Source organism: Heptranchias perlo, chromosome 11, assembly GCF_035084215.1.
Source record: "Heptranchias perlo isolate sHepPer1 chromosome 11, sHepPer1.hap1, whole genome shotgun sequence".
Taxonomy (NCBI): Eukaryota; Metazoa; Chordata; class Chondrichthyes; order Hexanchiformes; family Hexanchidae; genus Heptranchias; species Heptranchias perlo.
The window spans coordinates 82944107-82958049 of NC_090335.1; the positions used below are offsets into that span (position 1 = coordinate 82944107).

At 46.3% G+C, this 13943-nt stretch overlaps 1 protein-coding gene across 1 annotated transcript in view; it reads right to left on the minus strand.

Annotated features, from left to right (window-relative positions):
* Positions 1-13943, minus strand: part of LOC137326871 (stomatin-like) — a 92076-nt gene that overhangs the window by 16781 nt on the left and 61352 nt on the right. Inside the window, exons 6-7 of the mRNA XM_067992252.1 lie at positions 11809-12012; positions 10693-10827 (exon numbers count right to left, since the gene is read on the minus strand). Of these exons, the coding sequence (XP_067848353.1) occupies positions 10693-10827; positions 11809-12012 (339 nt within the window). The remainder of the gene's footprint in view (positions 1-10692; positions 10828-11808; positions 12013-13943) is intronic.

Consider the following 13943-nt stretch of genomic DNA (forward strand, 5'->3'; position numbering starts at 1 on the left):
CACCAGGCGTACCTAAAAATGAGGTGCCAACCTGGTGAAGCGACAACTCAGGACTATATGCATGCTAAACAGCGGAAGCAACATGCTATAGACAGAGCTAAGCGATTCCACAACCAACGGATCAGATAAAAGCTCTGCAGTCCTGCCACATCCAGTCATGAGTGGTGGTGGACAATTAAACAACTAATGGGAGGAGGAGGTTCTGTAAACATCCCCATCCTCAATGATGGTGGAGTCCAGCACGTGAGTGCAAAAGACAAGGCTGAAGCGTTTGCAACCATCTTCAGCCAGAAGTGCTGAGTGGATGATCCATCTTGGCCTCCTCCCGATATCCCCATCACAGAAGCCAGTCTTCAGCCAATTCGATTCACTCCACATGATATCAAGAAACGGCTGAGTGCACTGGGTACAACAAAGGCTATGGGCCCCGACAACATCCCGGCTGTAGTGCTGAAGACTTGTGCTCCAGAAATAGCTGCGCCTCCAGTCAAACTGTTTTAGTACAGCTTTAACACTGGCATCTACCCGACAATGTGGAAAATTGCCCAGGTATGTCCTGTCCACAAAAAGCAGGACAAATCGAATCAGGCCAATTACTGCCCCATCAGTCTACTCTCAATCGGGGGGAGGTATTGGCGGTTTTAGCAGGCCTAAAAATGGATAAATCCCCAGGCCCGGACGAAATGTATCCCAGGCTACTGTGTGAGGCAAAGGAGGAGATTGCGGGGGCTCTGACACATATATTCAGAACCTCTCTGGCCACAGGGGATGTGCCAGAGGACTGGAGAACCGCTAATGTAGTACCATTATTCAAGAAGGGGAGTAGGGAAAAACCAGGGAACTACAGGCCAGTGAGCCTAACATCAGTGGTAGGAAAATTATTGGAAAAAATTCTGAAGGACAAAATTAGTCTCCACTTGGAGAAGCAAGGATTAATCAGGGATAGTCAACATGGCTTTGTCAAGGGAAGATCATGTCTGACTAATTTGATTGAATTTTTTGAGGGGGTGACTAGGCGTGTGGATGAGGGTAACGCAGTGGATGTGGTGTCCATGGATTTCAGTAAGGCCTTCGATAAAGTCCCCCACAGGAGACTGGTCAAGAAGGTACGAGCCCATGGAATCCAGGGTGCCTTGGCACTTTGGATACAAAACTGGCTTAGTGGCAGAAGGCAGAGGGTGATGGTCGAAGGGTGTTTTTGTGACTGGAAGCCTGTGGCCAGTGGGGTACCACAGGGATCGGTGCTGGGTCCCTTGCTGTTTGTGGTCTACATTAATGACTTGGATATGAATGTAAAAGGTATGATCAGTAAGTTCACTGATGATACAAAAATTGGTAGGGTGGTAAATAGCGAGGAGGATAGCCTCAGTCTGCAGGACGATATAGATGGGTTGGTCAGATGGGCGGAACAGTGGCAAATGGAATTTAACCCGGAAAAGTGCGAGGTGATGCACTTTGGAGGGACTAACAAGGCAAGGGAATACACAATGAATGGGAGGACCCTAGGCAAGACAGAGGGTCAGAGGGATCTTGGTGTGCAAGTTCACAGACCCCTGAAGGCGGCGGAACAGGTAGATAAGGTGGTAAAGAAGGCATATGGGATACTTGCCTTTATTAGCCGAGGCATAGAATATAAGAGCAAGGAGGTTATGATGGAGCTGTATAAAACACTGGTTAGGCCACAGCTGGAGTACTGTGTGCAGTTCTGGTCGCCACACTACAGGAAGGATGTGATCGCTTTGGAGAGGGTGCAGAGGAGATTCACCAGGATGTTACCAGGGCTGGAGCGCTTCAGCTATGAAGAGAGACTGGGAAGATTAGGTTTGTTTTCCTTGGAGCAGAGGAGGCTGAGGGGGGACATGATTGAGGTGTACAAAATTATGAGGGGCACAGATAGGATGGATACCAAGGAGCTTTTTCCCTTCGTTGAGGGTTCTATAACAAGGGGACATAGATTCAAGGTAAAAGGCGGGAGGTTTAGAGGGGATTTGAGAAAGAACTTTTTCACCCAGAGGGTGGTTGGAGTCTGGAACTCACTGCCTGAAAGGGTTGTGGAGGCAGGAACCCTCACAACATTCAAGAAGCATTTGGATGAGCACTTGAAATGCCATAGCATACAAGGCTACGGACCAAATGCTGGAATATGGGATTAGAGTAGACAGGGCTGATGGCCGGCGCGGACACGATGGGCCGAAGGGCCTCTATCCGTGCTGTATAACTCAAAAAAAAACCTCTCAGTTCTGGTATCATCCTTGTCAATCTTTTTTGCACCCTCTCCACTGCCTCTATATCCTTTTTGTAATCTGGAGACCAGAACTGTTCACAGTACTCCAAGTGTGGTCTAACCAAGGTTCTATATGAGTTCAACATAACTTCAGCCAGCACAGACAGGATGAGCCGAATGGCCTCCTTCTGTGTCATAAATTTCTATGATTCTCTGTTTTTGAAATCGATTCCTCTAGAAATGAAACCCAGTGCCTTGTTTGCACTTTTATGGCTTTGTTAACCTGCGTTGTTAACCTTTTAGTGATGTGAATCTGGAGCCCCAGATCCCTCTGTGCCTCAACCCCAATTAGCAAAATGTGACCTCCTTATTTCTCCGACCAAAACGCACCACCTCACACTGATCTATATTGAAATTCATTTGCTATTTACACGCCCATTCTGCAAGTTTATTAATGTATTCTTGTATTTTGTCGCAGTGTTCCTCAGTATTAAATTTACCCCCCCCAAATTTAGTGTCACACGCAAATTCTGATATCCTACTTGATACTGTATTTTATTGTACCTATTAGATCATGGCTGGTCTGTATCTGAACTCCATTCACCCGCTTTTGCAACTTAGCCCTTGATACCCTTACCCAACAAAAGTTTGGCCTGACCAGGGCTCCGTACAACTGAAGCATAACTTCCTCACGTGTATTCCAGCCCCCTTGAGATAAAGGCCAATGTTCGGTGCAGTGGAGGCTCAAGGTTTCCTTGGGGGGCCCAGAGGAGCATTCGTAAAGAAATAAGGCCAAAACAGATCACTAGGCTGGAGGCTATTGCAAGCAAAATTAGTGTGAATACAGAAAATTGTAGAAGGCATCTCTACATATAGATGGTATCCAATATGTATAGCCTTAAATGGCAGACACAAATCAGTTTGTCTTCACTTGCAACAAGTCTTGAGAGATTCATTTAGCTGTAGCTTTGGGTTGCAGTTCATAGAATCATAGAAATTTACAGCACACAAGGGGGCCATTCGGCCCATCGTGTCGGCGCCAGCTCAAAGAACAACCAGGAGCCCATTCTAATCCCACCTTCCAGCACCCGATCCGTAGCCCTGCAGCTTACAGCACTTTTTAAAAGAGTTGAGGGTCCCTGCCTCGACCACCAATTCGGGCAGCGAATTCCATATGGCAGGGCGTTGGGGAGAGTTATAGAACAAAGAGATCTAGGAGTACAGGTTCATAGCTCCTTGAAAGTGGAGTCACAGGTGGATAGGGTGGTGAAGAAGGCATTCAGCATGCTTGGTTTCATTGGTCAGAACATTGAATACAGGAGTTGGGATGTCTTGTTGAAGTTGTACAAGACATTAGTAAGGCCACACTTGGAATACTGTGTACAGTTCTGGTCACCCTATTATAGAAAGGATATTATTAAACTAGAAAGAGTGCAGAAAAGATTTACTAGGATGCTACCGGGACTTGATGGTTTGACTTATAGGGAGAGGTTGGATAGACTGAGACTTTTTTCCCTGGAGAGTAGGAGGTTTCGGGGTGATCTTATAGAAGTCTATAAAATAATGAGGGGCATAGATAAGGTAGATAGTCAAAATCTTTTCCCAAAGGTAGGGGAGTCAATAACGAGGGGGCATAGATTTAAGGTGAGAGGGGAGAGATACAAAAGGGTCCAGAGGGGCAATTTTTTCACTCAAAGGGTGGTGAGTGTCTGGAACGAGCTGCCAGAGGCAGTAGTAGAGGCGGGTACAATTTTGACTTTTAAAAAGCATTTGGACAGTTACATGGGTAAGATGGGTATAGAGGGATATGGGCCAAGTGCAGGCAATTGGGACTAGCTTAGTGGTATAAACTGGGCGACATGGACATGTTGGGCCGAAGGGCCTGTTTCCATGTTGTAAACTTCTATGATTCTATGATTCACCACCCTCTGGGTAAAAAGTTTTTCCTCATGTCCCCTCTAATCTTGCCACCAATCAGCTTAAATCTATGTCCTCTACTTCCTGTCTACTCTATCTGGGCCCCTCATAATTTTGTACACCTCAATCAAGTCACCCCTCAGCCTCCTCTGCTCCAAAGAAAACAACCCCAGCCTATCCAATCTCTCCTCGTAGCTGCAATTTTCAAGCCCTGGCAACATTCTTGTAAATCTTCTCTGCACTCTCTCCAGAGCAATTACGTCCTTCCTGTAATGTGGTGACCAGAACATTTTTTTTTTTTTTTAATTCGTTCACGGGATGTGGGCATCGCTGGCAAGGCTGGCATTTATTGCCCATCCCTAATTGCCCTTGAGAAGGTGGTGGTGAGCCGCCTTCTTGAACCGCTGCAGTCCGTGTGGTGACGGTTCTCCCACAGTGGCTAATTAAAACCTCCTGGAATAATATATATATTTTTAAAAACAGGTTTCCTCTGCTATTTACCTCCCACAATTAGGAGGTCTGTAGAACAACTCCACTAATGTAACAGTCCCTTTTTAAATCTTGGATCACGAACCATGTTGACTCTATCCAAACCTCTTTTTTTGTGTACCTCAGTCCTCTCTACAGCATCTATTCACTCCTTCACCAATAACGCTACTCCTTCTCCTTTTTTATCTCGTCTGTCCCTCCTACTATTATAACCTAATATGTTTATTTTCCACTCCTGATATCATCAGAACATTGCAGCCAAGTTTCTGTTAATGTTAATAACTTTATATCATCCTATGACATAATTTGTTTCTAATTGCCCCTCTCAACATTGCAATAGAGGCACGTTATCTTTATTTTTGTTTGAATTAACACTAGTCCTTTTCCTATAAAACCTTTTCTTAATCATAAACACCTCTATCAGGTCACCCCTCAGTCTTTTCTTTCATAGAGAAAAGAGTCCCAGTCTGTTCAGTCTTTCCTGATAGTTATAACCTTTGGAGAGGGTGCAGAGGAGATTCACCAGGATGTTACCAGGGCTGGAGCGCTTCAGCTATGAAGAGAGACTGGGAAGATTGGGTTTGTTTTCCTTGGAGCAGAGGAGGCTGAGGGGGGACATGATTGAGGTGTACAAAATTATGAGGGGCACAGATAGGATGGATACTAAGGAGCTTTTTCCCTTCGTTGAGGGTTCTATAACAAGGGGACATAGATTCAAGGTAAAAGGCGGGAGGTTTAGAGGGGATTTGAGAAAGAACTTTTTCACCCAGAGGGTGGTTGGAGTCTGGAACTCACTGCCTGAAAGGGTTGTGGAGGCAGGAACCCTCACAACATTCAAGAAGCATTTGGATGAGCACTTGAAATGCCATAGCATACAAGGCTACGGACCAAATGCTGGAATATGGGATTAGAGTGGACTGGGCTTGATGGCCGGCGCGGACACGATGGGCCGAAGGGCCTCTATCCGTGCTGTATAACTCCATGACTCTATCATCAGCAAAGTAATGGAAGGTGTCGTCGACAGTGCTATCAAGCGGCACATACTCACCAATAACCTGCTCACCGATGCTCAGTTTGGGTTCCGCCAGGACCACTCGGCTCCAGACCTCATTACAGCCTTGGTCCAAACATGGACAAAAGAGCTGAATTCCAGAAGTGAAGTGAGAGTGACCGCCCTTTACATCAAGGCAGCATTTGACAGAGAGTGGCGCCAAGGAGCCCTAGTAAAATTGAAGTCAATGGGAATCAGGGGGGAAATTCTCCAGTGGCTGGGGTCATATCTAGAATAAAGGAAAATGTAGGGGTTGTTGGAAGCCAATCATCTCAGCATGGCTTTACGAAGCAGAAGTCATGTCTGACAAATTTGCTTGAGTTCTTTGAGGACATAACGTACAGGGTGGATAAAGGGGAACCAGTGGACGTCGTGTATTTAGACTTCCAGAAGGCATTCGACAAGGTGCCACATAAAAGATTATTGCTCAAGATAAAGAATCACTGGATTGGGGGTAATATTCTGGCATGGGTGGAGGATTGGTTATCTAACAGGAAGCAGAGAGTTGGGATAAATGGTTCATTCTCGGACTGGCAACCAGTAGCCAGTGGTGTTCTGCAGGGGTCGGTGCTGGGTCCCCAACTCTTTACAATCTATATTAACGATTTGGAGGAGGGGACCGAGTGTAACATATCAAAGTTTGCAGATGATACAAAGTTGGGAGGGAAAGTAGAGAGTGAGGAGGACATAAAAAACCTACAAGGGGATAAAGACAGGCTGGGTGAGTGGGCGGAGATTTGGCAGATGCAATACAATATTGGAAAATGTGAGGTTATGCACTTTGGTAGGAAATATCAGAGAGCAAGTTATTATCTTAATGGCGAGAAACTGGAAAGTACTGCAGTACAAAGGGATCTGGGGGTCCTAGTGCAAGAAAATCAAAAAGTTAGTACGCAGGTGCAGCAGGTGATCAAGAAGGCCAACGGAATGTTGGCTTTTATTGCTCGGGGGATAGAATATAAAAACAGGGAGGTATTGCTGCAGTTATATAAAAGGTATTGGTGAGACCGCACCTGGAATACTGCATACAGTTTTGGTGTCCATACTTAAGAAAAGACATACTTGCTCTCGAGGCAGTACAAAGAAGGTTCACTCGGTTAATCCCGGGGATGAGGGGGCGGATATATGAGGAGAGGTTGAGTAGATTGGGCCTCTACTCATTGGAGTTCAGAAGAATGAGAGGCGATCTTATTGAAACCTATAAGATTGTGAAGGGGCTTGACCGGGTGGATGCGGTAAGGATGTTCCCAAGGATGGGTGAAACTAGAACTAGGGGGCATAATCTTAGAATAAGGGGCTGCTCTTTCAAAACTGAGATGAGGAGAAACTTCTTCACTCAGAAGGTAGTAGGTCTGTGGAATTTGCTGCCCCAGGAAGCTGTGGAAGCTACATCATTAAATAAATTTAGAACAGAAATAGACAGTTTCCGAGAAGTAAAGGGAATTAGGGGTTACGGGGAGCGGGCAGGAAATTGGACATGAATTTAGATTTGAGGTTAGGATCAGATCAGCCATGATCTTATTGAATGGCGGAGCAGGCTCGAGGGGCCGATTGGCCTAGTCCTGCTCCTATTTCTTATGTTCTTATGTAACTCCTGCAGCAGTGTCCTAGGCTCAACCATCTTCAGCTGCTTCATCAATGACCTTCCCTCCATCATAAGGTCAGAAATGGAAATGTTCGCTGATGATTGCACAGTGTTCAGTTCCATTCGCAACCCCTCAAATAATGAAGCAGTCCGAGCCCGCATGCAGCAAGACCTGGACAACATCCAGGCTTGGGCTGATAAGTGGCAAGTAACATTCGCGCCAGACAAGTGCCAGGCAATGACCATTATCAACAAGAGAGAGAGTCTAACCACCTCCCCTTGACATTCAACGGCATTACCATCGCCGAATCCCCCACCATCAACATCATGGGGGTCACCATTGACCAGAAACTTAACTGGACCAGCCACATAAATACTGTGGCTACAAGAGCAGGTCAGAGGCTGGGTATTCTGCGGTGAGTGACTCACCTCCTGACTCCCCAAAGCTTTTCCACTATCTACAAGGTACAAGTCAGGAGTGTGATGGAATACTCTCCACTTGCCTGGATGAGTGCAGCTCCAACAACACTCAAAAAGCTCAACACCATCCAGGACAAAGCAGCCCGCTTGACTGGCACCCCATCCACCACCCTAAACATTCACTCCCTTCACCACCTGCGCACTGTGGCTGCAGTGTGCACCATCCACAGGATGCACTACAGCAACTCGCCAAGACTTTTTCGACAGCACCTCCCAAACCCGCGACCTCTACCACCTAGATGGACAAGGGCAGCAGGCACATGGGAACAACACCACCTGCACGTTCCCCTCCAAGTCACACATCTTCCCAACTTGGAAATATATCGCCGTTCCTTCATCGTTGCTGGGTCAAAATCCTGGAATTCCCTACCTAACAGCACTGTGGGAGAACCTTCACCACACTGACTGCAGCAGTTCAAGAAGGCAGCTCACCACCACCTTCTCAAGGGCAATTAGGGATGGGCAATAAATGCCGGCCTCGCCAGTGATGCCCACATCCCATGAATGAATAAAAAAAAGTCAGCATGGATTTGTTAAGGTAAGGTCATGTTTGACTAACTTGATTGAATTTTTTGAGGAGCTAACAAGGAGGGTTGATGAGGGCAGCTCGTTTGATGTAGTCCACATGGATTTTAGCAAAGCTTTTGACAAGGTCCCACATGGCAGACTGGTCAAAAAAGTTAAAGCTTGTTGGATGCATCCAAAATTGGCTCAGTGGCAGGAAGCAAAGGGCAATGGTCGATGGATGTTTTTGTGACTGGAAGGCTGTTTCCAGTGGGGTGCCGCAGGGCTCAGTACCAGGTCCCTTGATTTTTGTGGTATATATGAATGATTTGGACTTGAATGTCAGGGGTTTGATCAAGAAGTTTGCAGATTTTACAAAAATTGACCATGTGGTTGATAGTGAGGAGGAAAGCTGTAGACTGCAGGAAGATATCAATGGACTGGTCAGGTGGGCAGAAAAGTGGTAAATGGAATTCAATCCAGAGAAGTGTGAGGTAATGTATTTGGGGAGGGCAAACAAGGCAAGGGAGTACACAATAAATGGGAGGATACTGAGAGGTGTAGAGGAAGTGAGGGACCTTGGAGTGCATGTCCACAGATCCCTGAAGGTAGCAGGACAGGTAGATAAGGTGGTTAAAAAGGCATACGGGATACTTTCCTTTATTAGCCGAGGCATAGAATATAAGAGCAGGGAGGTTATGCTGGAACTGTATAAAACACTGGTTAGGCCACAGCTTGAGTACTGCGTACAGTTCTGGTCACCACATTACAGGAAAGATGTAAATGCACTGGAGAGGGTACAGAGGAGATTTACAAGGATGTTACCAGGCTGGAGAATTTTAGCTATGAGAAAAGATTGGATAGGCTGAGGTTTTTTCTCTGGAACAAAGGAGGCTGAGGGGAGATTTGATTGAGGTGTATAAAATTATGACGGGACTAGATAAAGTGGATAGGGAGGACACATTTCCCATAGCAGAGGGGTCAGTGACCAGGGGGCATAGATTTAAAGCTTGTTGGATGCATCCAAAATTGGCTCAGTAGCAGGAAGCTAAGGGCAATGGTTGACGGGTGTTTGAAAAATTTGAGGGGAGCCGAGGAGAATTTTTTTCATCCAGAGTGTGGTGGGGATCTGGAACTCACTGCCTGAAAGGGTGGGAGAGGCAGAAACCCTCAACTCATTTAAAAAGTACCTGGATGTGCGCTTGAAGTGCCGTAACCTACAGGGCTACGGACCAAGTGCTGGAAAGTGGGATATAGCTCGTTAATCGGCCGGCACGAACACAACAGACCAAATGGCCTCCTTCTGTGCCGTAACTTTAGATGATTCTACCATTCTGTGCTGTACCCGCTCCCCCCACCCCAAAAGGAAAATGGGAAGACCAAATAATAGTAGCACTTACCCTCCCGCTGATTGGCCAGGATCTAAATATGGGATATGGCACTCAGCCCTACAGGGCAGGAAGGTCTCAGGGTTTATCCCTGATCTGTGCTGAGTTGGTACATCCCAGCCAGAGATGGCGCTATAACTGATCGCCATCTCCCTGGATTTGATAGGTGAACATAAGAAATTGGAGCAGGAGTCGGCCATTCGGCCCCTCCAGCCTGCGCCGCCATTCAATCAGATCATGGCTGATCTTCTACCTCAACTCCACTTTCCCGCCCGATCCCAATATCCCTTGATTCCCTTAGCGTCCAAAAATCTATCTATCTCAATCTTGAATATACTCAACGACTCAGCATTAACAGCCCTCCGAATTCTGAAGATTCACAACCCTTTGAGTGAAGAAATTTTTCCTCATCTCGGTCCTAAATGGCCAACCCCTTATCTTGAGACTATGACCCCTAGTTCTGAACTCTCCAGCCAGGGGAAACAATCTCTCAGCCTCTACCCAAGCACCGATCCCTGCGGCACCTCACTAGTCACCTGCCAACCCGAAAGTGACCCATTTATTCCTACACTCTGTCTTCTGCCCGTTAACCAATCCTCTATCCATGCTAAGATATTACCTCCAATTCCATGAGCCCTAACCTTGTGTAACAACCTCTTATGTAACACTTAATCGAATTCCTTTTGAAAATCCAAAACTACGACACTCTCTGGTTCCCCTTTATCTACCCTGCTGGTTACACTCTCAAAAAACAAATCGATTTATCAAACACGATTTCCCTTTCATAAAACCATGTTGAATTTGCCTAATCATATTATGATTTAAGTGCCCTGTTACCATGTCCTTAATAATTGATTCCAGCATTTTCCCTACTACTGATGTCAGGATAACTGGCCTATAGTTCCCTGTTTTCTCTCTCCCTCCTTTCTGGAATAGTGGGGTTACAATAGAGGGGGCAGGGGGAGGGAAATCTCTGATGTTTTTAAAATCTCTTCATTTTTGTTTTTTTTGAAGCACATTTTCCACAGGTTACTGAGCAACGCGGGCCCCTCACCTTGGCCCTGGCCTCTCTCGTGGCCTCAGCCTCAGCTGCCATTGCTCTCTGCAAAGCAAACGGCAGCTTCACGTCTTTCAACTCCACTCGCTCAACCTTGATCCCCCATCCCTTCGATGCATCATACAGGAGTTGCTGAGGGTGCAAAGACAAGACAATCAGATCGGGAAGATGTTGTACAACGGCTGCATTGGGTTAGACAGCTGTCTCAGAGTCTTATACTGAGGGGGGGTGTAACAGAGAGTGTTATAACTGAGAGTCTTATACTGAGGGGGGGTGTAATAGAGAGTGTGTTATAACTGAGAGCCTTATACTGAGGGTGGGTGTAATAGAGGGAGTGTTATAACTGAGAGCCTTATACTGAGGGGGGGGGTGTAATAGAGGGAGTGTTATAACTGAGAGCCTTATACTGAGGGGGGGTGTAATAGAGGGAGTGTTATAACTGAGAGTCTTATACTGAGGGTGGGTGTAATAGAGGGAGTGTTATAACCGAGAGCCTTATACTGAGGGGGGGGTGTAATAGAGGGAGTGTTATAACTGAGAGTCTTATACTGAGGGGGGGGTGTAATAGAGGGAGTGTTATAACTGAGAGCCTTATACTGAGGGGGGGGGTGTAATAGAGGGAGTGTTATAACTGAGAGCCTTATACTGAGGGGGGGTGTAATAGAGAGTGTGTTATAACTGAGAGTCTTATACTGAGGGTGGGTGTAATAGAGGGAGTGTTATAACCGAGAGCCTTATACTGAGGGGGGGGTGTAATAGAGGGAGTGTTATAACTGAGAGTCTTATACTGAGGGGGGGGTGTAATAGAGGGAGTGTTATAACTGAGAGTCTTATACTGAGGGGGGGGTGTAATAGAGGGAGTGTTATAACTGAGAGCCTTATACTGAGGGGGGGGTGTAATAGAGGGAGTGTTATAACTGAGAGTCTTATACTGAGGGTGGGTGTAGCAGAGGGAGTGTTATAACTGAGAGCCTTATACTGAGGGTGGGGGGTGAGAGAGTGTGTAATAATTGAGAGCCCAAAACTGAGGGTGGGGTGAATTTGTTTATCCCAATAGAGGGCTGTTATTTCAGTACAATTTTCTATGTTCAGGTAATCCTGTTTTCACCATACCTCCATGTGCTCTGCCATCTCCTCCCGGTCGGTAAGGATTTCCGACAGGCTTTTGGTGCCCAGTATGTTCCGTAGCGTTGTCTGAGCCAGCAGGTGAGTAACACTGGCAACATTGATCACGCTGATGACCGAAGTCACAGGATCCAAGATCCGATAGTAGACGATAGCATCCACCATAATTGTGACAGAGTCTTTCGTTAAGACCTGCAAGTAAAGCCCGTTAAATAGAGCCAGTCGAGCAAACATTCAGCATGGCCAGTGCCCTGAATACAACACAATGGAAAACAACCCCTGATACAACATGCTTTGTCTACACCTCCCTTTCTGATAGAGGACCGCAACGAATGACTCAGCCTTGTGCTGATCATAGAACTACGGTTTGGCTGTAGCTCCCAGTACGTGGGGGCAGTGCCGCATTGCCGGAGGTGTGTTGTAAGGATGGGACGATGGACTGGGGCTCTGACTGCTTGTTCCAGTGGTCAAGGTGCAAGAACCAGAATTCTCTGCCAACAGCAGATAACGGCTGGTGCAGAGCAGGGTGGACTTGTTTATTGCTCAGGATCAGGCAAAGTGCTGAGACGATGGAACTGTGTTAATTGTATCAATCAACAACTGATAACCATGTCTAGTGCCAGAAGGAGGATCCATATATGACAAGACATGCAACAACCCACTGGAAAGTATAAAAGAAAGATACTGCAAATGAAGAGAGGAGGACGAAACGGCACTGCAGTGGAGTAGCTAATCACCGAGTGCTGAGAACTATCGACCAGCAACACCAAAAAAAGGGCCAAAGACGCACAAAAACAGTGACTCCTGATCTCCCAGGACAACGGCTTGATCGCCCCGCGTTCTGGACCGCTCTCCGTGGGTGTAAGCATCTCTTTAATTGTTTATATTGTCAAATGGCAGCCAATAAGCTGGATTAATTAATACCAGTCTCCAATTTATGCCAGTATCAGTCGCTCTGACCTAGGAGTCAAACCCTTCCTGACCTGTGTGGTACAGGATGACACTGGGTGGCACCTTTACCCACTGAGCCAGTAGTGGGCAGCGATCGTGGAGCATTTCAACAGAGGGATTGTTCCATGTGACTAGCTGAAACATAGGAAACATAAGGAATAGGAGTAGGAGTAGGCCATACGGCCCCTCGAGCCTGCTCCGCCATTCAAAAAGATTATGGCTGATCTTCGACGTCAACTCAATTTCCCATCCGATCCCCATATCCCTTGATTCCCTTAGAGTCCAAAAAATCTGTCGATCTCAGTCTTGAATATACTCAACAACTCAGCATCCACCGCCCTCTGGGGTAGAGAATTCCAAAGATTCACCACCCTCTGAGTGGAAATTTCTCCTCATCTCAATCCGAAATGTCCAACCCCTTATCCTGAGACTATGTTCCCTAGTTTGAGATTCTGCAGTCAGGGGAAACATCCTCTCAGCATCTACCCTGTCGAGCCCTCTTAGAATCTAATATGTTTCAATGAGATCACCTCTCATTCACCTAAACTCCAGAGAGTATAGGCCCATTCTACTCAATCTCTCCTCATAGGACAACCCTCTCATCCCTGGAATTAATCTAGTGAACCTTCGTTGCACCGCCTCTTAGGCAAGTATATCCTTCCTTAGATATGCAGACCAAAATTTCACACAAAGCCCTGTACAATTGCAGCAAATCTACCTTACTGTTGTACTCCAACCTCTTCACAATAAAGGCCAACATACCATTTACATTCCTAACTGCTTGCTGCACCTGCAAGTTAACTTTGTGCTTCTTGTAGAAGGACACCCAAATCCCTCCGAACACCAACATTTAATAGTTTCTCACCACTTAAAAAATATTTCATTTTTCCAACCGAAGTGAATAACCTCACATTTCCCCACATTACACTCCATCTGCCACCTTCTTGCCCACTCACTTAACCTGTCTATATCCCTTTGCAGACTCTTTGTGTCCTCCTCACAGCTTACTTTCCCACCTAGCTTTGTATCGTTAGCAAACTTGGATACATTACACTCGGTCTCTTCATCTAAATCATTAATATAGATTGTAAATAGCTGAGGCCCAAGCACCGATCCTTGTGACACCCCACTAGTTACAGCCTGCCAACCTGAGAATGACCCGTTTATTCCTA